The 26,235-nt window shown below is 42.4% G+C and overlaps 1 protein-coding gene across 1 annotated transcript in view; it reads left to right on the forward strand.

The window, feature by feature from the left end:
* The first annotated feature begins 8 nt into the window (after positions 1 to 8).
* Gdap2 (ganglioside induced differentiation associated protein 2) overlaps positions 9 to 26,235 on the forward strand; it is a 51,324-nt gene continuing 25,097 nt past the window's right edge. The window contains exons 1-6 of the mRNA XM_050157514.1: positions 9 to 174; positions 7,338 to 7,577; positions 8,339 to 8,478; positions 19,038 to 19,191; positions 19,441 to 19,529; positions 23,725 to 23,801. Coding sequence (XP_050013471.1) covers positions 7,402 to 7,577; positions 8,339 to 8,478; positions 19,038 to 19,191; positions 19,441 to 19,529; positions 23,725 to 23,801 — 636 coding nt within the window. The 5' untranslated portion in view covers positions 9 to 174; positions 7,338 to 7,401. The remainder of the gene's footprint in view (positions 175 to 7,337; positions 7,578 to 8,338; positions 8,479 to 19,037; positions 19,192 to 19,440; positions 19,530 to 23,724; positions 23,802 to 26,235) is intronic.

Here is a 26,235-nt window from a genome sequence, read left to right on the forward strand (position 1 = left end):
CGGCGTGGCGGAGAGGAAGCGGGTGCCTTTGCTGTCAGAAAGCTGAAGCTAGTCACCCCGGCTTCTGGAGACCCAACTCCCTTCAGTCTCTGCCTCTGTGTGGATGTCACCTGCCCGCCTTCTGCGACGGAGCTGAGCTGCGGACCGCCGCCCGGATGGGCCCGCCCGAGCGCCGTGAGAGGCGGGCGAAAGCGGGAGGGGAGGGTGGCGCGGCCGGGTGCAGCGGCTGGGAGGCATCAGATTGGCCTGTCGGCTTGGGCTTTGGGGCTAGCACCCAGGGCAGGTTTGGGCGTGGAGCTCTGGAGGCTCTCGTACCGGGATGCTGGAATGCGGTGTGGCGGATAGCCCTGCGGGTGGCGGCTCAAGTCGAGTCTAGCCCGCCCTGTAGATCGCGTTGGCTTTGGGCAGACGCCGAGCCCAGGATGCTGAGTTGTCCAGGGACCCCGCAGTCCCTGGAGTGACATTGACCTGGCTTTGTGTTTCCGCTCTCAGGCCACTGGAGAGGGAAATGACCCTGGGCTTGCCGGTCCTTGATTGCAGACAGAGACTGAGCCGCTCTGTTAAAAAGAGGGAATTAGCTTTTCTCTCTTTGACTTCTGCCCTCTTCTATCCTTGGACTGTCTAGAAGTTTTAGAATGAGCTCTGATGTCTGTGCCTGTCTATATAGAACTGAAGCTGGTATATAATTAAACAAAAAAGTATCTCCTTCCGTTGCTTATTAAGCAAGCCCTCTGTAGTCTGTAGCCAGCCTAGAAAATAGATAGGTAGACAAGTGTGTAGTTGACAGGTAGATTTATCTTCCTGCTTAATTTTTAAGGATTGTTTACCAGGTATAGTTTTCTTTATGTTTTAAAACATGTTCCCCTCATCTTCTGTCTTTAAGAAAATTGCTTTGGTGGAGACACATACGTGGTGATTGTAGCAACATGGGTGTTTTGAAACAAGAATACGTTTGTTGGTTAGAGGAAAGAGAAGGCAAGAAATTGCGGCAATAGATTTATTTCAAGCAGGGGAGGAGCATTTCTATAGGTGTATATGTTCCTTACCTCCTGCGTTACCTTGTTAGAGGTGGAAAATGCATGCTTTGGTGGGAAAATAGTATAGAATCTTTCAGGCCAGTTTAACCTTTAGACATTGCCAGCTGATGTCATCTTTAATCTCGGGATCAAAGACAGGTTTGGGTCATAACTTTAATCCTAGCACTCAGAAGGCAGCCTAGTCTAGATGTGGACTGCTAAGACACCACATCCTCCCCCCCCCCACCCCTACCCCTTTGAGACAGGTTCTCTCCACCAACCAGGCTGTCCTTGAACTCACAGAGGTGTGCCTGCCTCTGCCTGCCCAGTGCTGGAATTAAAGGCCTGCACAGACAGGCTAAGATAGCACAGCTTAATCTTCATTTTCTTGTCCACTACAAGTACAGAACCTTACATTCTCCTCCCCTCCCCCAGACAAGGTTTGCTGTAGTTTTAGAACCTGTCCTGGAACTAGCTCTTGTGTCCCAGGCTGGCCTTGAACTCACAGAGATCTGCCTGCCTCTGCCTTCCAAGTGCTGGGATTAAAGGTGTGCACCACCACCACCCGGGATACTAGTGTGGGATGCAATGGCTCTGGTAGCTGGAAAGACCCAATCAACAACTGGATGTGATTGAATGTATGGGAGAGCTCCCAGAGTGCGCAGCAAAGACAATAATAGGATTTCAAGGAGGAAATGGTAAACTTAAGACATTTCTCTTGACCTTGGAATCAGAGCTTTAATCATTGCTGAGCTGAAGGAAATTTGCAAAAGGCTGAGTAAACAAAGAGAAAGCAGAACTCTGCAACAAATGCTCAGAAGTGAGACTGGAATGATGTCTCATTCTTAGCCCTGCCACTCAAGTGTGAGGGCTGGGTTTGGATCTCCAGTACCCATGTAGAAAGCTGTGGCGTGCACCGGTAATTTTTGTTCTGGAATGAGGAGACAGGAGGATCCTTGAAGTTTACTGGCTGAATCACTGAACACCAGACCAAGTGAGAGACCCTGTCTCAGAAAATAAGTTGAACTAGCAATTGGCGCCTGCTGTTGACCTCTAACCCCCGTTCCCATACTTGCACATGTCCATTCGTACGTACACCATACACACTCACACTGTGTGAAGTGGTGAGGAGAGCCAGCCCCAGTGGCATAGACCTGAAGTCCCAGCTACACAGGAAGCCAAGGCAGGAGCTTCTGTGTGAGCTCGAGTGAGCAAGGCAAGGCTGGGCAACCTACGATGCTCCATCTCAAAATAAAGAGTAAAAGGAGGGCTGGAGATATAGGTCAGTGATAGTGTTTGCCCAGCATGGCTGAGGCCCTAGGTTTAACCCCAGTACCTTTGAAAAGATGTATCTCTGGTCTGAAGAAGAAATGAGGGAGGATAGATTTTCTTTCTTTCTTCTTTTGGTTTTTCGAGACAGAGTTTGGAGCCTGACCTGGAACTAGCTCTTGTAGACCAGGCTGGCCTCGAACTCACAGAGATCCGCCTGCCTCCTCCCAAGTGTTAAGGATTAAAGGTGTGCACCACCACCGCCCTGCCATAAGATAGGTTTTCAAGAACAGGAGGAGCTGGCGGGGAGAGAGGAAGATGTTAATGGAGAATTGATGCTATTCTTGTGAAGAGCAGCTGGTAACATACTTGAATTAAGCCCGTTTGGCAGGTCTAAGCACACAGAATATACCCTGAGATCATTCATGTCTAAGCATACAGAATAATCCTGAGATCATTCAGGTCTAAGCATACAGAATAATCCTGAGATCATTCAGGTCTAAGCATACAGAATATATCCTGAGATCATTCAGGTCTAAGCACACAGGATATATCCTGAGATCATTCAGAAGTTGGAAAAGTCTGCACAAAGACAGACTTGGAACTGGGGAGCAGTTAGCGCTTTGAACAGCAGGAAGGGAAAAGAGCAGAGAGAGTGACATGGGCCTTAGGACCCATGCCCTGCATGTGGCCTCAGCGTCCACGTGGTAGTTACACGTCCTTGGACTGGTACTGTGCCACTGAGTTTGAAACAAGAGTCTTAATACCTGCTGCATGGGAGTAACGTAAGGATTGGAGAGCGTATTTGCGACATGCCCTCTATACCTGTCACATTCACTGGGAATCTGTTCATGCCCCAAACTCTCACATATAGCTCTCAGAATTACTTTCCCCTCAGTGTAAAACTTTGCTGCAGTTTTTCGTTCTTACTGCTACTTTCTGAAGGGAGCAATCTCTGCTTTTCTAGCCTAAAGTGCTCTCTCCCTGCCTCCCATTTGTCGTAGCACATTTATCACACTGTTTCTGTGATCTTGTGTTTGTGTGGTTTTTGTGGCTTTGTCTCTTCCATTAGACATTTAGTGTCCAACCTTCTTGAATGAATGAATGGATGGATGAATGAATGAATGAATGAATGAAAGAAAACCTGGAACATAATGGACCAAGGAATGTTTATTTTCTCACAGGTTTTCCAGCGCAGGAATTCAGGAGGAGCATTGTTGCATTGTTGTGAAGTTCTGACTCAGCATCTCTCATGAGGTTGCTGTGAAAACACCAGCTGTGGCTGAAGTAGTTTTAAGGTCAACTAAGGCCAGAGGATCCACACTTCCACAGTGGTTTATTCAAAAGCCTGGGCATGGTGTTAGCTTTTGGCAGAGACCCTTAGTTTCTCCAGCTGGAACCTAACACCTTCAGAGCACAATGAGGGAGAATAGACAGACAGGGTGTGGCCACAGTGCCTTTTCTAGCTATCTTTGGAAGGGAAGATGCCCCACTGTCACTCCGCGCTATCTTCTTGATTACCTAGGGTAACCAGGAGGAAACCACACAGTATGAATGCCAAAGGCGATTGTCACTGAAGGATTCTCTCTGCAGGTGCTGTTGGGAGTCACTTGGAGAGATGATGGGAATATGTAAAATGGTAGTGTTGGTGGAGGGGCATGTAGTCAAGATTGCTTTCCTTACAAGCTTGTGTGCTTTCCATACCCTTGTGGCATAGGAACAGACAGATGTTGGGCTATTCAGGGATTAACAAGACATGGCAAGAAAAACCATGACCAAGATCTGTATGTCTGTAACTTAGCTCAGCACCCAGCTTTTATCTTGCATGCTGATTTGACAGTGAGGACTTTGAGTCTTTGATGCACGTGGAAATATAACTTCATTCACCCTGACTATGATTGCACTGGCCCTGAGGACATCTTCAGAGGTCATTCACTGTGCCTGGCTTTGCATCAGGTCTCTGTGGTTTCAGAACATTTAGTCTTCACATTGAGCCTGGATTAATCATGGCTGCTTCGATAGAAACTCTAGCTTTACCCCAAGGATCACAGCTCATAGATGATGAGTCAGGAACCCGAACTTAGGCCTTGACACACGGGGCTCATGACTTGCATTATGTTACCTTGACACACGGGGCTCATGACTTGCATTATGTTACCTTGACACACGGGGGCTCATGACTTGCATTATGCCACCTTGCGCTGTTGCACTGTGTGATTTTGTCACCTGACAGTAGTTAAGAGAAGCTAGGTTCAAAGTTATGCACACATTATGGTTTTACCTCTGTCACAGGAATAAAGGAGAGCTACACCACAGTTGAGATTTTTATTCTTGATCATTTAACTTTTTGTTGATTTTCAAATCTTCTAGAAGCAGGTGTTAGAGTCAGAAATATACATTTAAAAAGCAATTTCATCCTGAAAGTTGACATGCACGTTTGCAGTCTTGAAGCCGTTTATGTGTTCCATGAATTCTCTCCCTCTTTCTATCTCTCTCTCATGGCTAAGAACTTTGAGCATGTGTCAGCATGTTTTTTTGCAATCAAGAATTTCTGCAGATAGTCATTACATTGAGTGAGTGGTACTTGTCCTCTGTTCAGTTTGCCTCGAGCAAGTCTGAGTACTTGTAAAAGTATAGCAAAGTTAGGTTTGCCTCCAGGTTCAAAGACTGATTGTGAACTAAGTACAACATCTAGAAAAACCAGTTTTAAAGAAGGATTTAGTATAAATATTGAACACTAAGACAAATTATCCTGGTGTAATCTACAAGATCTTTTTTTTTTAAACTGCTATGAATGACTACACTTCTTCCTAACAATGTATGTAAAAGAATTAGTGTATCTGGTACTTAGTATCTGTGCCTCTCACCATGAAACACCAATAAATTATTTTTGGAAGAGCATGTGTGTTCTCCCTGAACGTGACAATAAATGTTGGTATCATGTCAAGAAGCTGTTTAAAAACTAGTTCCCAGATTGAATTTCTTCTGTCTTCATCTGTCTGTTCACTTCTTGAGCCCACTTAGTCCTTTGGTAGCATCTGCTCTGACCGTCCTCCTGAAGCACTCCACAAATACCCTCTTCTATTGGCCTTCCTCTACCACCTTTGCAGGGCTTCCTTCCTTCTTACCAGCCTTCTCTCTCCCATACGGTCTTTCTTAGTACACATTTTGCTGTAGGACTCAGTCCTGGGAGCTATTTTTCCGTTTGCATTCACTCTGCAGGCAGTCTTATCTAGTTCCTGTAGCTTTCAGCCTGCACGAGCTGAGACTATTAACGTATCTATTAGCTGAATCTCTGCTCTGAGCTCTAGCTTCAAGCTTCCAGTTGTCAGTTTGACAATAAGCACATGGCCAGGTAATTAGCATTTTGAATCAGAATATTCGAAAAGCCATATGGGAAGGGAAAGTCATTGTTTTTCCTTTACCCTACAGCTTAACTCCAATCTTGCTTTTCTATAAATAGCCTTGCTATCCTACTCAGTTGCTCAAGCAAGCAGTCTAGCCATTGTCTGACTTATGTGCTTCCTCACTCTTTGTATTTCTATGAAAGTCCTTCGGTTCTACCTGTCAATTATCTCTCAAATCTGACAGTTCTCATGGCCACTCTCTCCTAAGTTCCTGCCTGAATTTTCTACTGCTGCTATTGTCCCTCTTGCTTTCCCTAACTAGAGTTGTCTTTTGGTGTATTTAGTTGTGGCGGTCAAGACTCTCTAGTGGCTTCTTTCATCTTTAGAGTAAGAGCTAAGGATTTTGGCATGACTTAAAACCGCATCATCTAGCCTTCCTCTGCACCAACTCCGTCATCAAGTCATTACCTATTAGATTCTCCAGCCAGAGTGACTCCCTGGCTCCTCTTGGACTGTGGCTCACTTCTTCTTGCCCTTTGGTCATTGCCCTGGCTGTCTTCCTCCTCTTTTGCTTTCTCAATCTAACTTGCTCCTCACACGTCACCTTTCTCCGTAACGCAGTCCATTTACACTGTTATCATCCCCTTTCTTCTCTGGGGACGCATGGGTTCCCTAAGGTAGAAATGCGCTGTGACCCGTGTTCCCAGGACCTAGAACAGTACCTAACGTGCACCAAGTGCTTACAGAGTTAGAGTGGATGAATGAGTCAGCTGTTCACTGAAACAGCCATAGGACTCAGTGGTAAGTTGAGCATCTCTTTCTCCGGTGATTTCCATGACCAAGTCCCGCCCTAGATGCTGCTGTATGTCTTTCTATAACCTCCTTCTTCCTCTACCATGGGCAGTCCCATATATCTTATCTTGTGTATGGCTAGATCCTGTTCATTTTTCCTCTGTATGTTACTTCGTTAAAAACATTTCACTTTATTTTTAGTTAGGTATATATGTGTATGTCTATGCGTGGTCTGTGCATATATATGAATGCAGGTGCCGGAAGAGGGAGGGCATCATATACCGTAGAGCTGGAGTTATAAGTGGTTTGGGCTTCCTAACATGGGAGCTAAGAAACAAACTCAGATCCTCTTCAAGAGCAGTATATACTCATAATTGCTGAGCCATCTTTCTAGCTCCCATATGCTGTCTCTTAAATCCAAGCCTCATTTATCTTCTTTCATTCCTTACCTTTATTAGCTCTTACTACTTAAGTGTAGGGACTTCCTTGTCTCATTCAGTTTTACTAACTTATATGCATATTATCAAGTGGAATTATTATTTAATTTATATATGTATATAATCAATTTATATCTTATAGCATGTCAGAGCATTTTATTTACTTATTTTGCAATAGTGGGTATTCAGAGAATGTTGAATGAATAGTCCTTTCTGAAAAATAGACCTGATTTTTGTGATGATTTTGATCACAAGGGTTGCAGTTATTGAAAGGAATTTATGGTTATATAATCCCTCCTTATTCCCATTTTTAGGAGTTTTTTGTTGTCCTTATTTTAATTGACCATTACAGTGACTATGGACACGCTCATTCCATTCCACAGGAGAGTTTGCTTTGCTGGCTTAGTAGAATTAAAGTAATATTTGTGAGTAACATTTATGCTTTTGTTTAAAATGATTTCTTCTTCTCTTTTTAGCTAAAGTCTCCCGGGATTGCTGAATTGCTGAGGAGTTTGAGATACAAGCTGAAGTTCCCATTCCATGGATCCCTTGGGTGCACCTTCCCAGTTTGTGGATGTGGACACCCTGCTATGCTGGGGTGACTCGTATAAAGATGAATTAAACTCCCATGACAGCACAGCCAAGGCATTCCAGGAGGACACCATCAGATCGCCTTTTCTTTATAATCGGGACATTAATGGAAAAGTGGTCCTTTGGTAATTTTTTCATTATATCTTACTGTATATTAATCCTCTAAAGTTCTTTTTTATTTAAGTCCTAGCCTTATTGAAATACTGCTTTTACAATACAGCCTTGTTGGGGTATAATTATCATATAGTAAACTGTACAGAATTAAAATGTACAGCGTAAATGTTACTATGTTCATGCAACTGTGAAACCCTCCCACAGTTAAGACAGTGATAGTCCCATCTTCTTCAGAATTAATCTCTGCGCTGGTTTGCCTGCGTTGGACATTTCACACACATGAAGTTTCACAGTGAGATTTTTGGACTTAGTATAATGTTTTCACTCCAGTACAAAGGACTGCTTCTCTTTCATGGCTCAGCAGTGCTCCGTGTGTGCACACTAAGAGCACATTATCAGCTCACTAGTTGATAGACAGTTAGGTTGTTTTATTCTGTTGGCTATTATGACTGCTGCTGTTTCTAAACTTTTTAAAGCAGCTACTTTCAACTGTGTAAACATTCTGTTTTAATGAAGGCAATGTGGCGAAGGGCAAATGTATGGTATGGTGGCTTTGTGAATTCTGGGGTTGGAGCAGTTACAGTAAAGCTCACAGGTACCAGATTAATTGTTAGCCAAGCATTTGCTTCTGTTTCTACTTTTTGCTATTTCTTGGCTTGGGAATTAGCAAAGCCAATATTGCAGAGATAGAAGGTTTTGGAGAAATTAGAAACTAGGCCAGCTGTCTCCCTCCTGTTTCCCACAACTGCTTTTTTATCTGTTGGTTCCACAGGAAAGGAGACGTGGCATTACTGAACTGTACAGCCATTGTGAATACCAGCAATGAAAGCCTCACAGATAAGAATCCTGTGTCAGAAAGTATCTTCATGCTTGCGGGGCCAGATCTGAAGGAGGACCTACAGAAACTTAAAGGTGACTGGACGCTCTTAGGCGTGTTATCACTCAGGGAATATTTTAATGTCTTCTATCATAAAGAAGTGTGTCAGGTGTTTTTGGAAAAAACACTGCATATAAAGCTGATTTCCTACTGTAGAAACTAGTAGTAGCCTTTGCAGTGTCCACGGTGCATGAAAAGCCAGGCCCTAAGACTTCACTAGCAGTGCAACTCATCAGTCACACGATGAGCCTTAAAATGACAGGCATGCTCGCTAGCTTCATCAGCTTGATCCAAACTAGTCATCTCAGAGGAGGGAACTTCAACTAAGAAATGTCTTCATAAAATGGGGCTGTAGTCAAGCCTAGATGGCATCTTCTTAATTAGTGGTGGGTGTGTGAACAGGGCTTTCCCTGGGCTGGTGGGCCAGGTTCTATTTGAAAGCAATCTGTGCAAGCCAGGAAACAGAGAACATGTAGTACTGAGGAGGGTTGGAAACACCTTTAATCAAACTAGCAAGATGCTATTAAAAACATGAAAATTAGAAAGGAACTTTAAGAAAATACTGCAAAGTTGTTTGGTAAAGGGAAGAGAGAAGCTAATATGGACACTCCCCTTATGGGGGTTCGCATGCACATGCATGCTCATGCATCCTAGAGTGAGACTTTGAAATACAGAGAGTGGAAGGGCTAGCACGATTTTACACCAAATTTATCCCTCTTAAATTTAATATTTACCAGTAAAGAATAAAAACCCAGGATTTGACAGACTATTCAGTAGCTGTTAGTGTTTAGCTCTGGTTCGTTTTGCGATGCTCCCCTATACCAGGTGTGTGACTGGAGACTGTGACATCACTGCTCAGTCCGAGTCTTCTCATCTCTCAAGTTGGCATGGTCATGGTAATCCTGCCTCAGTTCTTGGCACAGAGCAAAAGTTTAGTAAATACTTTCGATTAAAGAACCAAGTATCACACAAACCATTTGGCATAGTCTGTTGCTGTAGGCACCACTAATAAACTAATACACAGATCAAATGGCATGGTGGACTTGAGTTTGATAGGGAGAATGAAGTTCTGTTGCTGTAGGCTCCATTAATAAATTAGTACACGGATCAAATAGCACAGTAGACTTAAGGTATGATAGGGGAAGTCAGAGTCTGTTGCTTCTGCTGCTGCAGGTTAGTTTTCTCTTGTTTGAAGGCCCATTGCTGACCTGAAAAGGCCATCAGTGGCTGCTGAAGGTCTCAGTATGTGACTCTGCCCCCTCCCCCCTTTACACATTTTTATTAAATTAGTTAATGATGATAGGTTATGATTTACTAGATTTATGATAGAAAGCTAAGAGCAGATATCAAATGAACTGACTGGAAATATGAGCCAAGGAACAAAATTGATAGATATTAGTACTATAGTTTTACAGTAAATTTAGAACGCTAGATAGGGTCAGGCCAGGAGCTGGTTTGACAGTATTTCTTGCACATATGAAGTACTTACTGTCAGTGGGATAACAGATCTTCCATCCTGTTTTTATTCAGAAAACCTGAGTCAACACATCCTTCTTCCTTACCCCTCCCACAAAGTCTGTCATCAAGTCCTAAATTTCTTGTGGCTCTTTTTCACTCCATTACCACTCGCTCCCTCCCTCCCCACCAACTGGTCTCCCTACATGTATTCTCTGTGAAATCCATTTTCCACACACTAACTGGTGTTTACAAAGCAACCTATGAATGCCTTCTTATTGCCCCCCTACTTCAAACCATTTAGTGGTTCTCCAGAGTCCTTAAGATAGTCTCCTGTACCTTCAAGCTCTCAGTCCTTGGTGTCCAGTCTCACCCACACTGGCTTTTGCCTTCAGAACGCAATAACTGAACCCAAAAGATCTCCGCTCACCACTTGCACTCTGAAAGGTTCTCTGGTTTGCGTTTTGGTCACCTTTCCTCCCTGTTAACTGTTCACTCTCAAGTCCTGCTGACATCTCTTCTGCAACGCACAGGTTCCTTTTCCTTCAGAAAGGCCCTTCGTTCTGTAGAATGTGCTCTTGGCCTGCAGGGTGATGCTTCTCCCCTAACAGAAATGCTGCAACATTACTGATTGTTACTGTTCACGCAGGCAGGAACTGCCCGACAAAGATAACACGAATTCCCAAGGGTTTTAACTGAGTAAACGCTGAGCTAACACTCTTAACACTGCTTTGTTGAGAACAAATCATCAGTGCTCAGAGAGGCTGTGGTCAGTCTGTGCTGAGACCCCTGGAGCAGACCCTGTGTCTTTTATTGTAGCTGTAGTACTACCTTCAGAGTGATAAACTGAGGAGCACCCAAAAGAAAAATTATTAGCATATTAGGCATTATAGAAGGCACATTACTGAATAGTTCAAAGGCCTAAAGTTAGCATAGAGGATTTGGAGGGAACACTAATTACTCTCAAGTACTCAAGAAAGGATTTTTTTGAACAGGGTGCATGATAGCTGTTGTGTTGCTGGAATTCCTAGTATATAAAATTGTGTTGCAGTTTAGCTAGAAATTTTTTCCTAAGAGATAGAACTTTCTAAAAATGGGTTGTGTAGGATTTGTGTAGCCATTTAGCCCATTCCAAATCAGGACGACTTTCACATTTTGAACTTTGTGTGAGTTGTCATTTGTATTCCATTATAAGGAATTAGAACATCTGAATTCACCAGGCTGTTTGTTCCAGCTCAGAGCACATCTCTAGAGCCAGAGAAGCCGGTTGAAGCCTGAGCATGCTGAGGAGATGCTGGGATCAGTGGGCTGTTGTGTGCATGTTCTCTGACTTGGGTGGAGATGTGTGCATCACACTTTTTGCTTGCTGTTCTCTAGTTGGCAGTCCTTGCTGTAAAGCATTCAGTAGCCTCTGTACTTCATTATTGTGGGGTTAGGACTTGCAGGGAAGTGCAGTTGAAATCCTAATGATCTTTGGTAGCTCAGATACTCAGTGCTCCTTAGTAGAACATGGAGCCAAGGATGGATGTCACACTGGACAGAACTAGGATCAGAGGTAACCTTACTTAGTGAACTGCATTTATTTTTCAAATATTAAAAGTGCTTTCAAGATGATGTTTTAAATGTTTCCAACAATATTCAGCTTGAAGCTTTGGGATAGAAGAAAGTTGGGCTGGAGCAAACACACAAAAGATGGAATTAGAATAACATTATTTGTCGTTAGTGTCAGCGCCCAAAATTCTTAGGAACAATAAAAGAAAAGTGTTACTGCAGGAACAAGATATTCACATTTAAACTTTTCTTTCTTTCCTCTTTCCTGGGGGACAGGTTCTCATGTGTCCAAGGCCGGCTCTGGGCTCTTCAGCCCCTCCCTCCCAAGTGTTAGTGTTACAATCATGCTCCACGATGCCCGGCTTTTTCTTTTTCTAAACTCTGAAATGAGAGGTCTCCACAACAGACTAAATATGGGTTTGCCTGTTACTTCCTTTAAAAAACCAAAGGAGCACAAACATTGTGTTTTTTTTAGTTAGTAGCTTTTAAGAAGTGTTATATATGATTTAAAAAGTGTGCACATACACTAAAGTAACACAAGCCATAATATTCCCACTACTCAAACATCACCACTTCTGACTATGGCCATATATCATAAGCAGATATACACATACTCCCAGAAAGAGAAGTTGTATACTGCTCTCGGATGGTAGCATACATAGTGTCTTCTTTAGAAAATGCATTCTACCGTTTAGTTTCAGAAATTAGATCTAATACCCAGACTATAGGTAACATTTCCAGCTACCCAGAAATGTCCTCTGAAGTTATTTTATCAAAACCTTGTATTCCATCAGGTTTTAATGTTGTTGATTTCTGGGTTTGATCCAGCTCAGCTTCTTACAATACTGACGTGTGGAGTGAACTCACTTAGTTGTTTTCCAAGCTGCCCTGGCTCTTTTATTTGTCTGATTTGCTTGTGGTGCCAGTTAGTATGTGTCTCTTCACACTATAGTAAACTTTGAGCCCATGTTTATGAACCTTGTTGTGTTGTGTGCTTTACCATATTAAAGGATATGTAAATTCTGACTGACCTGTGTGTGGTCTGTCATTGACAGACACAAAGATTGCTGTCTGGATTAGAGTTTGAGCAGTTACCCTTTGCATTGGGAATATTAGCTGTATGGTGTTTTCTAGTCTGGAGTCCAGGAAGAGCAATGAGTGCTAACCAGAAAACAGCAAGCAAAAAGTATAGAACAGACATCCCCCCACCCCCGAAAACTCACCCTTCAGTCCAGAGTCAGAGCACATGCAGACAATAACAGGGTGATTTCAGTATCTCCTCACTGTGCATCCAGTTCCCTGTCACATGTTCCGTAGGTTTGATGATTTTAGGACCAACTGATAACCTGGTAGGAATCCGTGCTCCCCGTAGGACTATGAAGTTGTATTTTTGAGCTGGTGATCTGTAAGGTAGAACTGTTTTGTCACTCTGAACTGCAGGTTATTCTTGGTTCACCTTCCTTTCCTAGCTGTGTGCTGTTCTCCATTCTCTGTTGACTTTTTTTTATTAATTAATTTATTTATTTATTGAAGATTTCTGTATCTTCCCCTCCACCGCCTCCCATTTCCCTCCCCCTCCCCCAATCAGGTCCCCCTCCCTCGTCAGCTCAAAGAGCAATCAGGGTTCCCTGCCCTGTGGGAAGTCCAAGGACCACCCACCTCCATCCAGGTCTAGTAAGGTGAGCATCCAAAGAAGCCAGTACGTGCAGTAGGATCAAAAACCCATTGCCATTGTTCTTGGGTTCTCAGTCCTCATTGTCTGCTATGTTCAGCGAGTCTGGTTTTATCCCAGGATTTTTCAGACCCAGGCCAGCTCTGTTGACTTTTGTTGAGGAAATGAAACCTGTGTCTACACCACATAGAAAGCTCTCACAGGTTCCTGCTTTGCCATCTTCCCAAACTGCTCTCACAATCTGTAGTAAGTCAGTATTCCATTAGCATCATGACTAAATAAGATCTTCACCACTGGTAAACAAGTAGATTCTTATTCTCTGTGTACCTTTTCCCTCCAGGAAGTTAGTAATTGACTTGATTTTGTGGAAATAATTTTTCTGCATCTTCACTGGTTCATCCTCAACATTTAATCCAAGTGTAAACCTCCTCTCCTTTAGGTTTTCTTCCAATCTCTTTTTCCCTTGACAGGGCACACTTGGAACTTTCTACTCAGCCCCTTCTCTCTAAACTGCTCTGTGCCTACTGTCAGGACACTGTTTCACCTCCGGCATGCCCTCACCTCTGCTGTTCTAGCTGTCAGATTCTGGGAAGGACGGCAGGGACAGAAATGCTGAGATTGCTTCTATTCTCGTGCTTAATTGGAGATTTGTCTGAAAGAATTCTGGTTTGGAACTTGTTTTCTAAACTTTGAAGGCATTGCCCTATTGTTTCACTTCTTCTCTTGAATATTAGAATCCAGACCAATCTGCTGTTCAGGCTCCTATCCCTGCAGCCCCATCCTTAGCCTCACAGACGCCCCCATGGGAGCATTGTCTAAATCCCTAGCTAATGTACCAGACTTCTTGGATACTCCCTTGGGGAAATGAGTTGATAAGCAGGGACACAGCAAGCAGCCACTTCTCCCTTTGCTCACCCTCTTTCCTGCCACTTGCTAGGGAATATGAGAGCCTGGGTGGAGACTTGTATTGAAACCTACCTCCTTCCTCGGAGACCTGTCAGGAAGGACTGTGACTCTTCTGTGTGGGCCTGATTCCTCCTTGGAGTATCTCCAGTGCTATTGTTGTCTGTCCACAGTGTATGACTCTTCTAATAAACTTCTTACCCCAGTCCATTTCAATGCTGCCTTTGAATCTTGCAGCCTGAGAGCTTCAGATAGTGCAATGGTAAGAGCATTTGTTGCTCTTGTAGAGGGATCAGGTTTGGTTCCCCAACACTGGCATGGTGGTTCACAACCATCTATAACTCCAAGAGTGTATTGCTAGGTCTTGAGGTAGATTGATTCCCCATTTTCTGAGAAACAGCCATACTGATTTCCAAAGTGCCTGTATCAGTTTGCTTTCCCACCAGCAATGGAGGAGTGTTCCCCTTACTCTACATCCTCTCCAGCATAAGCTATCCGTGTTTTTGATCTTAACAATACTGACTAGTATAAGATGGTATCTCAGAGTCATTTTGATTTGCATTTCTCTGATGACTAAGGATGTTGAGCTGTTCATTAAGTATCTCTCAGCAATTTGAGATTCTTCTGTTGAGATGTCTCTATTTAGATATGTGTTCTATTTTTAAATTGGATTATTTGATATTTTAATGTTTAGTTTCTTGAGGTCTTTATATATTTTGGAGATAGGTCCTCTATCCGATGTGGGGTTGGTGAAAATCTTTTCCCATTCTATAGGCTGTTGTTTTGTTTTATTGACCATATCCTTGCCTTACAGATTCTAAGTTTCAGGAGGTCCTATTTCTTAATTGTTGTTCTCAATGTCTGTGCTACTGGTGTTATATTTAGGAAGTGGTCTCCTGTGCCCATGCATTGAAGGATACTTCCCACTTTCTCTTCTGTCAGGTTCAGTGTGGTCAGATTTGTGTTGAAGTCTTTGTTCCATTGAGAAATGTATGTTTTGTGCATGGGGATAGATATGGATCTATTTGCATTCTTCTACATGATGCCATCCAGTTATGCCGGCAACAGTTGATGAATATGCTTTTTTTTCTGTTATATAATTTTATCTTCTTTGTCAAAAATAAGTATTCATAGATGTGTGGATTAATATCAAGGTCTTCAATTCGATTCCATTGGTTCACCTGTCAGTTTTTATGCCAATACCAAGCTGTTTTCATTACTATAGCTTTATAGTAGAGCTTGAAGTCAGGGAAGGTGATACCTCTGGATTTTTTTTTTTTTTTTTTTTTTGTATAGGATTGTTTTGGCTATCCTGGGTTTTATTTATTTATTTATTTATTTATTTATTTATTTATTAAAGATTTCTGTCTCTTCCCCACCGCCGCCTCCCCTTTCCCTCCCCCTCCCCCAATCATGTCCCCCTCCCTCATCAGCCCAAAAAGCAATCAGGGTTCTCTGCCCTGTGGGAAGTCCAAGGACCACCCACCTCCATCCAGGTCTAGTAATGTGAGCATCCAAACTGTTTAGCCTCCCACAAAATCAATAAGTGCAGTAGGATCAAAACCCGTTGCCATTGTTCTTGAGATCTCAGTAGTCCTCCTTGTCCGCTATGTTCAGCTAGACCAGTTTTGACCCAGACTTTTTCAGACCCAGGCCAGCTGGCCTTGGTGAGTTCCTGATAGAACATCCCCATTGTCTCAGTGTATGGGTGCACCCCTCGCGGTCCTGAGTTCCTTGCTTGTGCTCTCTCTCCTGGTGCTCCTGATTTGGACCTTGAGATTTCAGTCCGGTGCTCCAATGTGGGTCTCTGTCTCTGTCTCCTTTCATCGCCTGATGAAGGTTAATATTCAGGAGGAAGCCTATATGATTTTCTTTCGGTTCTCCTTATTTAGCTTCTCTAAGAACCCGAATTATAGGTTCAATGTCCTTTATTTTTGGCTAGAAACCAAATATGAGTGAGAACGTCCCATGTTCCTCTTTTTGGGTCTGGCTTACCTCACTCAGGATGGTGTTTTTATCCTGGGTTTTTTGTTTTTTCATTTGAAGTTGAATGTTGTTCTTTTGAAGTCTATGAAGAACTTTGCTTGGGTTTTGATGCGGACTGCATTGAATCTGTAAATTGCTTTTGGTAAGATTGCCATTTTTATTAAGTTGATCTTACCTATCCAAGAGCATGCGAGATCTTTCCATTTTGTGATGTCTTCTTCGATATCTTTCTTCAAAGACTTAAAGTTCTTTTCTTACATGGGTCTTTCAGTTAACGTTACCCCAAGGTTCCAGAGGGGTGCTCCCTCTTTTCTGGCATCTGTGGTACTGCATGCTTGTAGCACACATGCAAGCAAAACACATGAAAAAAAATATGAACCCAGCAGTCTTTACTTGTGTGTTACCCCTTTGTTTCTGGGAGCTTTGTGACCCCATCTTTATTTCTGATGTGCTAAAACTTCATAATGAGTTGCCTTTGTGTGGCTTGTGTATTTTGAGCGCCACCTGGTTTCAGACTTCCAGACCCAAGAACTAGAAGAATTAACTATCTGTTGGTTTTAAGCCATCTGTAAGTTGCTCTTTGTCAGCAACTTGAGTGTTTTAAGAAGCCAAGTGTGGTGACCCACACCTGCAGTCCTAGCACTCAGGAGATGCAGGAGTCCGAGTTTGAGGCCATTTGGGCTATATACAGTAAGAAGAGCCAGTACAGGCCACACTAGACACCACTTTAAACAAACGGGCAGACAAGAGAGACACACATGCGCACATGCTCCTCGTTAGATATAAATTGATAGAGGCTGAAGGAAAGACAGGCTCCTGCAGAGCCTTTAATCAGAATGGTTGAAGGGCCGCAGTCTCTCCGTGTATGAGTGAGACGGCACACATGGCATGGGGGTCTTAGGGTCTTATGGAACAGAAAAGGGGGGACTTTGGAGATGGAAGAGTCTATCTGCAGGGCAGTTCCCCTGCAGTCTGGAAGTGGCAGATAGTAGCAGGTTTGGTATGTGGATCTTCTGATCTGATCAGAAACTCCCACAGGTATTAGCAGTTGCTCACCTTCCTGTCCAGAGTGCCTCAGTCCACCTGAGGCCTTTAGATCATTGACCCGCTACTCCCGTTAGCTTCTCAAACAGCAGCACCTAAAGATCACTGGGGAGTGAGGAATGTAGTGCTCAGTTCTGGGGTATTTCTTGCTTTTCTTTGCTTCCCCATTTCTCTCTATGAAGGAATCTTACGCATGCTGCACTTTCTTGTTTTGTCTTCCAGTTTTATTATTCTCTTAATTTCCCTTTGTTTTGCTCTTGGGGTCATTTTCTCAACTGTAGTCACAGCCCCTACTGAGTTGTTTTTTTTTTTTTTCCCTCATAGTTTGGTAGTCTGCAGCAAATAGGAGTACGTGCTGTTTTCTGCCCTCTATATTTTTTTTTTTTTAAACACCATTCTGGCCTTGACTCAGAGGCCCTGCATCTCCTCATACATCTCTGAGGGTCATGTTTCTAGTGTCAGGACTTTTGGTCATTTGTAAGTCTCCACGCTGCCTTTTGATGTCACGAGCAATAGTTGGTATTCTCGGTTTCTGTTTTAGTCAGGGACTTCCTCTCTTTTTAGTGGTTTTTAAGTGTTAGTGCTGTTATGGGGGAACTGAAAAGCTAATGAGGTATGTGTGCGAGCATGTCTTATTCATTTGCCTGTTTGTGTAAGGTAGTGTCTGTGTAGCCCATACAGGCTTAGAACTTACTGTATGTAGCCCAAAACATGACCTGAAACTTGGACCCCCTCTCTCATGTTCCTGAGTGCTGGGATTACAGGTGTGGTCCACTGTGCTTAGCTGCTTAATGTATTCAAACTACTCAAGAAGTACAGATGATGTGTGAATTATAATCAACAAGTATTTAATCCTCCTCATTTGGGGATCTGGAATTCTGGAATCAGGATGACAGCAGATCAGATTCTTCAGGGGAATTTGGACCTCTTCACATGAGAGGAAGCAATCCCTGGATTGTGTTGGAAAGATAATAATCCTCTTCGTGAGGACCAGCGTGATCTCGTCTCATTCCTCTCACCTTTCAAAGACACCAAAGACATACCATCACATGTTAGAGTGACGTTTCAGCATAGGAGGTGGCAGGGGTGTGCAAGCATTTGCTCTGTAACAGCAAGGTTGTCGGTTGGTGGATCTTAAGTAGAACAGATATCCTGCCGTTTTCTTGGGCATTGGATATCCATGTTGGACAACTGATGATGTCAGGCAGCTAGACCTTTTCCTGACAACTTTAACACTTAACTGAATCCCCTCTTTTCAATTGTCCTGGGGTTCTGGATTTCAGAAATTTCTTAATTCAACATCTTCAGAGGAATAGCCTCTTGTTCTGTTGTGTCAGTGATAAAGAAGTCATAACTTGCTGTGCTGGCTCAAGAAAGGGTCGTTGTGGTTTTGATTGACTGTATACACGTGCAACCCCAGCCTTTGTGTCATAGTCTGAGCATATAGCATAGTCTGGGAAGTAATTCAAAGTCTTTTTAGTTTTCTCCATGAAATAACAATAACCAATGCTACATGTGTGTACTTTGCATAATTCAATTGTTTAATCTTATAAGGCCAGTATCCCCCTTAAGGAGGAATTCAAAGCACCATGAATATACCCAGAGTTCACACATTAACACTTTCGTACTTAAATAAAGCAGTCAGCTTTAAATCTGACTCCGCCCTTCAGAACAGTCAGCTTCATACTGCTTGCAGGCTGTTAGGTTCCTCTCCTTTGCTAATCCTGTTACCCATGGTCCATTAACTTTCCCCTTGCAAACCCGGATGATGCTTCTCTGCTTGCATCTTCCCCACCTTCTTTGTGCTTGCATCTGCTGTCCTGCTTCACTGCCACGAGAACAGAAGGAACAGACGGGATGCTTGTATTCAGTCCTATTTTTAAATGACATTCCTCGTAGTTCTTAATCCGTTCCTGTTCCATGCTTTGTATATTGGTGTTTACCTGATCTTTACAAGCTTTTATGTGTTCCCGTTGTTCCCAGGTTGCCGAACAGGTGAAGCAAAATTGACGAAAGGCTTTAACCTAGCTGCTCGGTTCATCATTCACACAGTGGGACCTAAGTATAAAAGCCGCTATCGCACTGCAGCGGAGAGTTCCCTGTACAGCTGTTACAGAAACGTGCTTCAGCTGGCAAAGTATGGTCATTCCCCCACGCTCTGTTAAAGATGAAACCTCCCTGTGGAAATCAAACTTTGAAGGGCTCAGATATTATCTCTCAACGAGTATGATTAAATTTTACATTAATTTAATTATCAAATAATACAGTTGAGTTAGCTTGTAAATTTATTGGTGGGAGATGCTGGCTTGTGTTTTGAGATCACCTATGGATAGTGTATGTAGATAGTTGTTTCAGTACAACTTTTGGGTTTTCTATTTGATTGCAGAGAACAGTCCATGTCTTCCGTTGGCTTCTGTGTCATCAATTCCGCGAAGCGAGGTTATCCTCTAGAAGACGCAACACACATTGCACTTCGTAAGTAACACTGCGGTGCCACACGGAAGTCAAGTTCTTAAAGTTTTTAATTATTACATAAAGTTATAGCCAAAGAAGACCCATTGATTTGATGAACTACATGCATTCTGAGAGATTTGTATTCGTCAATTGCAGAGTTCTTACTGAATTTCTTAAATGGTGTAATTTATACCCGTTCATAAAGGCTTACAAGACTTTCTCATTAAGTTTGAAAATGAAACCAAACTAGAAAGTATGAGCAATGCAATGGACAGTTGAATCAAAATAAGAACAATCTTAACAGTTGGTAAAAAAGGCAGCAAAAGCGAATTTATAATATATTTGCATAGTATTTTTCTATTTAGACAGAACCTTTCACAAGGTCTCTTTAGTATAAAACTGTGTGTTTAGGTTTAAAAATCACTGAGCCCAAGCTGACCCACAGTGATGTATACTGTTGGGCTCAGGGTATAGGTCAGTGGTAGAGTGTGTGCTTAGGGTGTGTGGGTCTCTGGGTTCAGTTCGCAGAAATACAATCTGATACTCAGCTCAGGAGTCCAGGACCTCAGTGTACTTCATACATTTTAGGTCACAGCTCATAAGACATTGACAGACGAGGGCAAGTCACTTAAAACATCAGCGGTATGCTTTTTTGCAGATATGATACTCATCTTCAAATAAAAAAGACTCTAAAGGGGCCTTATGCTGCAGTACATTTTTTGAAATGGTTCTTTGCAGGGGTTGGAGTATCATCATAATCTACATTGTGCCTCCATCAAAAGAATGCCCTAGTGCCTTATCTAAAACAGTGTTGAGAAATACAGACTTGAAAGCTACTCTAAGAACATTACAGATCCCTGGAAAGGGGATAAAGGGGAAGCATTCTACTGCAGACATTACAAGGGAGGAGCTTTGGTTTCTTCGAGGTGGGACTATCCTAGTGAGGTTCTTGTCACTAGGAACACTGATACAGCATCTGCACACCCTCCTTAAATACTGTTATGTGAAATCTCTATGTACGTTATCCTGGGTCCAAAGTGTAGCTTTACTGCCTGGTAATACCTCTGTTCCCCCACAGTCTTAAGAGTAATTCACAATAACAGATAATGGTCAATGGCGGGAAGATGGATCTTCAGTGAAACAACTTCTAGGAATGTAACTGGCATAAAGGAAGCATATACATCTTAAAAGTGACCAAGTCAAATGGTATAAGGACCATTGTTCCTAGACCTTAAATGTAGTAAAATTATAGAGCATCATTTTCAGAACAAACAAATACAGAGACAATAGTGTACTTTCTGGAATTTGAAGATAATGAATGTCTTGTAAACATTTACATTGTAAGCATGCTAAGAATTAATCTGTTAACATAATTCATCTTCCAAATCGAGAACCTTCTTGCTTATTAATCATCAAAACTTTTATACAGAAACCTAATATCGTCTTAATTAGTATACCAAACTTTTTATAGTATCTTTTTTTCCCTAGTTCACGTACAGTTAAATCCTTTGAGAAACCATAAACATCAACGTTGAAGTAAAATTATTAGGTTATTTATTCAACAAGAATTTGAGTTACTACTCTGCAGTGGTAAGAATAGAAGCCCATGATGTTTGTACTTATCTTCCATGCTCCCCCATATTGGAGGTATTAATATCCTGGATGTCACTTTCACGAGTTAGAGCATCTTCGTAAATATAAAGCATGTGACATCCTGTTTGATTGCCAAGAAGAGTGCTCAGATGCAAATGAAAGGAACAGTGTAGGATGATATGAGGAAATCCTTGAGTCATGAGGTCAATGTCGTTCTTTTTCCTGGCAGGATTCTCCTTCTAAATGATCACCATAGAGAGAATTTGATTTGATTACTACTTCTCATTTTACCTTCCATAGGAAACACACAGTACTATGTTAAAGTACAATTCCATATGAGTGTCAACATTTTATGTAATATAAATAGTATGAAAGAACACCCCTTTATGGAAGCTGTTTTAAGGGAAAGGAATGAAAGCAGAGTGGAAGGAGAAGTGAAAAACAGATTTGCACCTAGCAGCAGCAGAGTTGCAGATCTTTATTCTGCTCTCAACAAATGAGTCTACTCAACAAATGAGATTTGTGGACTGCATTACTTTTTATTTTGAATAAGTGCAGGTTTCCATGTTCTACTAGACTTCAATTAATATAATATTAATATAAGATATACTTGGGCTAAATAGGTCTACAATCTAGTTTACAGATAGAAAGATGCTCAGAATATCACAGAAGCTTTCCAACTTACCATGGTACTGTAATATATATATATAGCTCGTTGAACCTATTGTAAACTTGAGAACTCCTACATTGAACTTGAACCAAGTGTAGGAGTGCAGGAGATTCTGTATGGAGGAATTCTGGGAAGGGTAGAATTCTATACAAAGATGACTTATGACAGCACCTTGAAAAATGACCAGATTCAGAAAAGAAGAGAGTGGATAAACAATGTATTTTGGTCAGAACTAGCCTACCAACAGATAGGACATGATAGAACTTAGGTGACAGTAGAAGATCTGTGGGGGAGCACTTGGAAATAGGACCTAGAAGTGGTTAGTTGTGACAGTGTGGCAAGTCATGTAGGAACTTTGAACCTTAACTTACAAGGGTTACAGCCCCATTGCAAGTGTCTCCTAAGGAAGGTATCCTACAGAGATTGCCCAGGCAGCAGAAGTTGCAGTCTTGGAAATGAAAGGAACAGAGACCAGTTAGGAGTTTATTGCCAAAAGCTCGTGAGCATTCAGTGCTTGAGAGCAGCTGAAAGTGAAGGATGGCTATTGGAAACGTTAGCAGTAGACTTACAAGATCGTACATGGAAACCACTTGACAATGTGGACTGAAGGTGAAGAAAGGGAGAATACCAAAGGAAATCCGGGGGCCAGTGAATAGCTCAGTGAGCCTGATGACCTGAGGTTAACCCTGGAAGCCACGTGCTAGAAGGACAGAACTAACTCCTGAAAGTTGTCCTATGAGCTCTGCACCATGATGTACACACACAGTAAATACATAATTTTTTTAATTATGAAGCTGGAGAGATGGCTCAGGTTAAAAGCACTTGCTGCTTTTGGAGAGGACCTGGTTTCAGTTCCTAATAGCTATATGCAGCTCACAACCATCTATAACTGCAGTTTTGGGGATCCCACACCTACTTCTTGTCTCTTTGGGTACCAGGCACATAGGTGGTAGATATGTAATGCATGCAGGCAAATGCTCATGTGCATAAAATCAAGGATTCTGATATGAGTGACTGCTTGGGATATAGAAAGAAGATAGGAGCTAGACTCACTAAATTTGAGGTGTCTCTGATTATCTAGGTAAACAGTTCTTTTCTTTAATTCAGAAAGATTATACAATTTGGGAGCCATCAGCATTTGAAGTTAAATTTAATTAACAAGTTGATGAGCTATGGAGAATATGTACATCAAGAAAACAAAAATATGTGGGCAGTTTTAGAAAGCAGTGCATGGGCATAAAGGACCAAAGCCAGGGATATTTAAGATTGGGTCGTTGGGTCTCAATAGAGAAAAATCAGGATGGGATAGAGGTTAAGAAAAAAATAACTTGCTGATTGGTGGTGGTGCACACCTTTAATCCCAGCACTCGGAAGGCAGAGGCAGACAGGTCTCTGTGAGTTCAAGGCCAGCCTGTACTACAGAGTGAATTCCAGGACGCCACAACTACACAAAGAAAACCCTGGAGAGAGAGAGAGAGAGAGAGAGAGAGAGAGAGAGAGAGAGAGAGAGAGCGCTCAGCTTTGGTTTTGTGAATGGGAATGGGCTGAATGGCTCATCTAAGGCTGTACCTGATGAGTAGAAAGGCACTATGCTTCCCATTTGCGCTAGGTCGTTCTGGCCAAAGGGAGGAAAAGGGACAGTAGTCTGACTCAGCATCTTCTGTAACCGCTTGCTGTCACAGACACTAGAACTAGAGCAGCAAATGCAGTAAAGCTCCTGCCATGGCACTTTAGGGCGAGTGGAAGGCTGAGAACAGAGAGGACATGCCGTAAAGGGACCTGAACGATGTCCACTACAGCCACTCTGAAGGAAAGTGCAGCAGGCTGTGAGACGAGGTGTAGCAGGCTTTTCCGGTGGGAATAATTTAGCTGTGACTGAAGTGAAGAGGGCCCCATTACAGAATTAACATAACTGGGTTTTAACACTGAATGTCTTCCTATTTTCTTCCTTAGGTACTGTGAGGCGGTTCCTAGAGATCCATGGGGAAACCATTGAAAAAGTAGTATTTGCTGTCTCTGAACTCGAAGAGGTATTTTACTAATTATTTTGCTTAATTTGAGTCTTAATTCTACATGTGTTACATTCATCTTTCATCATCTGTTCACTGAATCTGAAGCACACAATTGTAAATTTGTGGCAGTGGAACTTAATGCTCACTCATTGAAAAAGAATTATGATGGACTCTAAAAACAAGTGTAGAAGGATCCCACACTATTTGACCGTGTGAACCAGGCTTACTGGCTCTCAGTTTCCCTGCCTCTGCCTCAGGTTCTGGAATACAGGCGTGCACCACCAATCTAAGAAGGAGAGTTTGAGTCACAGTTTTACTGCTTAGCTGTTGCCTTCATAAGTGGAATGGCATAGGCGGGCAGTTCTGCCAGCTGCTCCTGCAAGCGCTCGGGATGGCACCTTGTGGCCTGAATGCTAGGTCCCCAGGTTTTAGCAGCATTGCTGCTGTGCTGGTGAAGCTTCGCTGCCTGCCTGCCTGCATGGCTAGCAGCCAAGCCTGTGGCACAAGGTTGGCAGGTTTATGTTTGCTTGTGGGGAGGGGGAGACGTTCCTTAAACTCGGTCCATTTAGAAAGTCAGAGCTTTGTTTTTATCTCACTGGCTTCCCTAGCTTTAGAGCTTCTGGTATTCCTTCAGCAGTCATTTAGCTCTCAGTGCTTTGCTAAAATAGGGAAGTGGAGGAGCAGGAGGAGCATTGGTTGGTTTGCACAGACAAGACATATTTTCAAGTAAATTAATACTGATTTTAGAAGTCAGAGAGCCCTGGGAAGGACAGTGTTCCCTTGTTAGTAAGCTTTCTAAGACGGGAAAACACGAAATACAGAAAAAAAAAGTTTTTGAGAGCATGGGTAGTACTCATTTCTTAAAGAGCTGTATGCCTACAAATGACCAGTATAAAGACACTTCACAGCATGGACCATTATAGAAACGCAAGCCAAAGCCACAGTGAGACATCAAAGTTACAGTATAATACAGTAGTAGTATATGCAAAAATATTTTAAATGTGAAGATGAATATTTATAGCAGCATTGTTTATCGATGAGTGTATGTAGAGCACATATAGGGTAGTGTTCATCCTTGGGGGAATGAATTATGGATACATGTTAAAAAGTGAACCTGGAAAACATGTTAACTGAAATAAACTAAACATAAAAGGCTACAAATTGTATTCTGTTTTATTGGAATCTTCAAAATAGGCACATCAATTTAGACAGAACAATTGGTAGCTCAGGGTTTGGTAAAAGGAATTGTAGGGAAAGATTGCTGATGGGTTGGTTTGGGGTGATGTCAGTGTTCTGGAATTAGATGGTGGTGATTGCACAGCTTTGAGAATATACCAACAGTCGCTGAATTCTGTATTTTCAACAGGTTAGTTTTATGGTATATGAATTCTTTAAAAAGCTTAGAGCATGTGAGTGCGTGTGTGTGTAAGTATGCCTGTACTCTGTGCCATGACGTGTGGAAGTCCGAGAACAGCTTGTGGAATTGTTCTCTCCTCCCCACCTGCAGTTTTTATAGACTGAACTCAGGTGGCCAGGCCTGCATAGCAAGCACGTTGACAAGCTGAGCCTGATGCTGAGCCTGTCTACATTTGTTTGCTTGTTTCTGTTTTTTTTTTTTAATTTGTTTTTTGTTTTGTTTTGCTTTGAGAAAAGGTCTCTCTTTATAGACCTGCCTGGTTGGCCTGGAACTCACTATATAGACCAAACTAGCCTCAGACTCACAAAGGTTTGCCTATCTCTGCCTTCCAAGGCTGAGGATTAAGGGCATGTGCCACCACACCCAGCTTATCTGTATTTTTTTTTTTTTTAGGTACAAATCTAATGTCTCCAGGCTTCTCTTTAGGAAATGTTGTAGTTGTATGTATAAGACTGATTTCTTGAATGATTTCACTGACCAGTATTCGATTCCATGACTTTTTGTTATCATTCTTTTAGTCCTTTTTTTAAAGATTTATCCATTTTATTTTATATTTATGTGTATGAAGGTGTACTTACATGAGTTTATGCACATTCAAGTGTAGATATCCATGGAGACTAGGAGAAAGTGTTGGATCCCCTGGAGCTAGAGTTAGAGATGGTTGTCAGCTGCCCAGTGTGGATGCTGAGAATGGAACGTGGGTCCTCTGGAAGAGCTGCAAGCGCCCATAACCTCTGACCGTCTCTTTAGCCCGTGAAGTTAGGGATAGTTGATAAGTCATGCTGAGTAGCTACACAGTAATTCCTAGGCTGCAGGAGAGGCAGAGTGCTTCACCAAGCGTGCGCGCTAGCAGCGCCTGCATTTGCTCTGGTGCTGTGAAAGAGCATGGGGACTGCACATGGAGATTATAAGACAGGAACCCTGTTCATTTCTTATTTTTAGCACATTGAAGTTACTTGGTAAATTTTTAGGTTAGCATACAAAGTGAAGGGTTTCATCATCTTCATATCATATGTTGCTATATTTTTTTTGTTC

The sequence above is a fragment of the Alexandromys fortis genome, unplaced genomic scaffold (assembly GCF_014885135.2).
Source record: "Alexandromys fortis isolate MF-2015 unplaced genomic scaffold, M_Fortis_MF-2015_v1.1 scaffold_78, whole genome shotgun sequence".
NCBI classification, from domain to species: domain Eukaryota; kingdom Metazoa; phylum Chordata; class Mammalia; order Rodentia; family Cricetidae; genus Alexandromys; species Alexandromys fortis.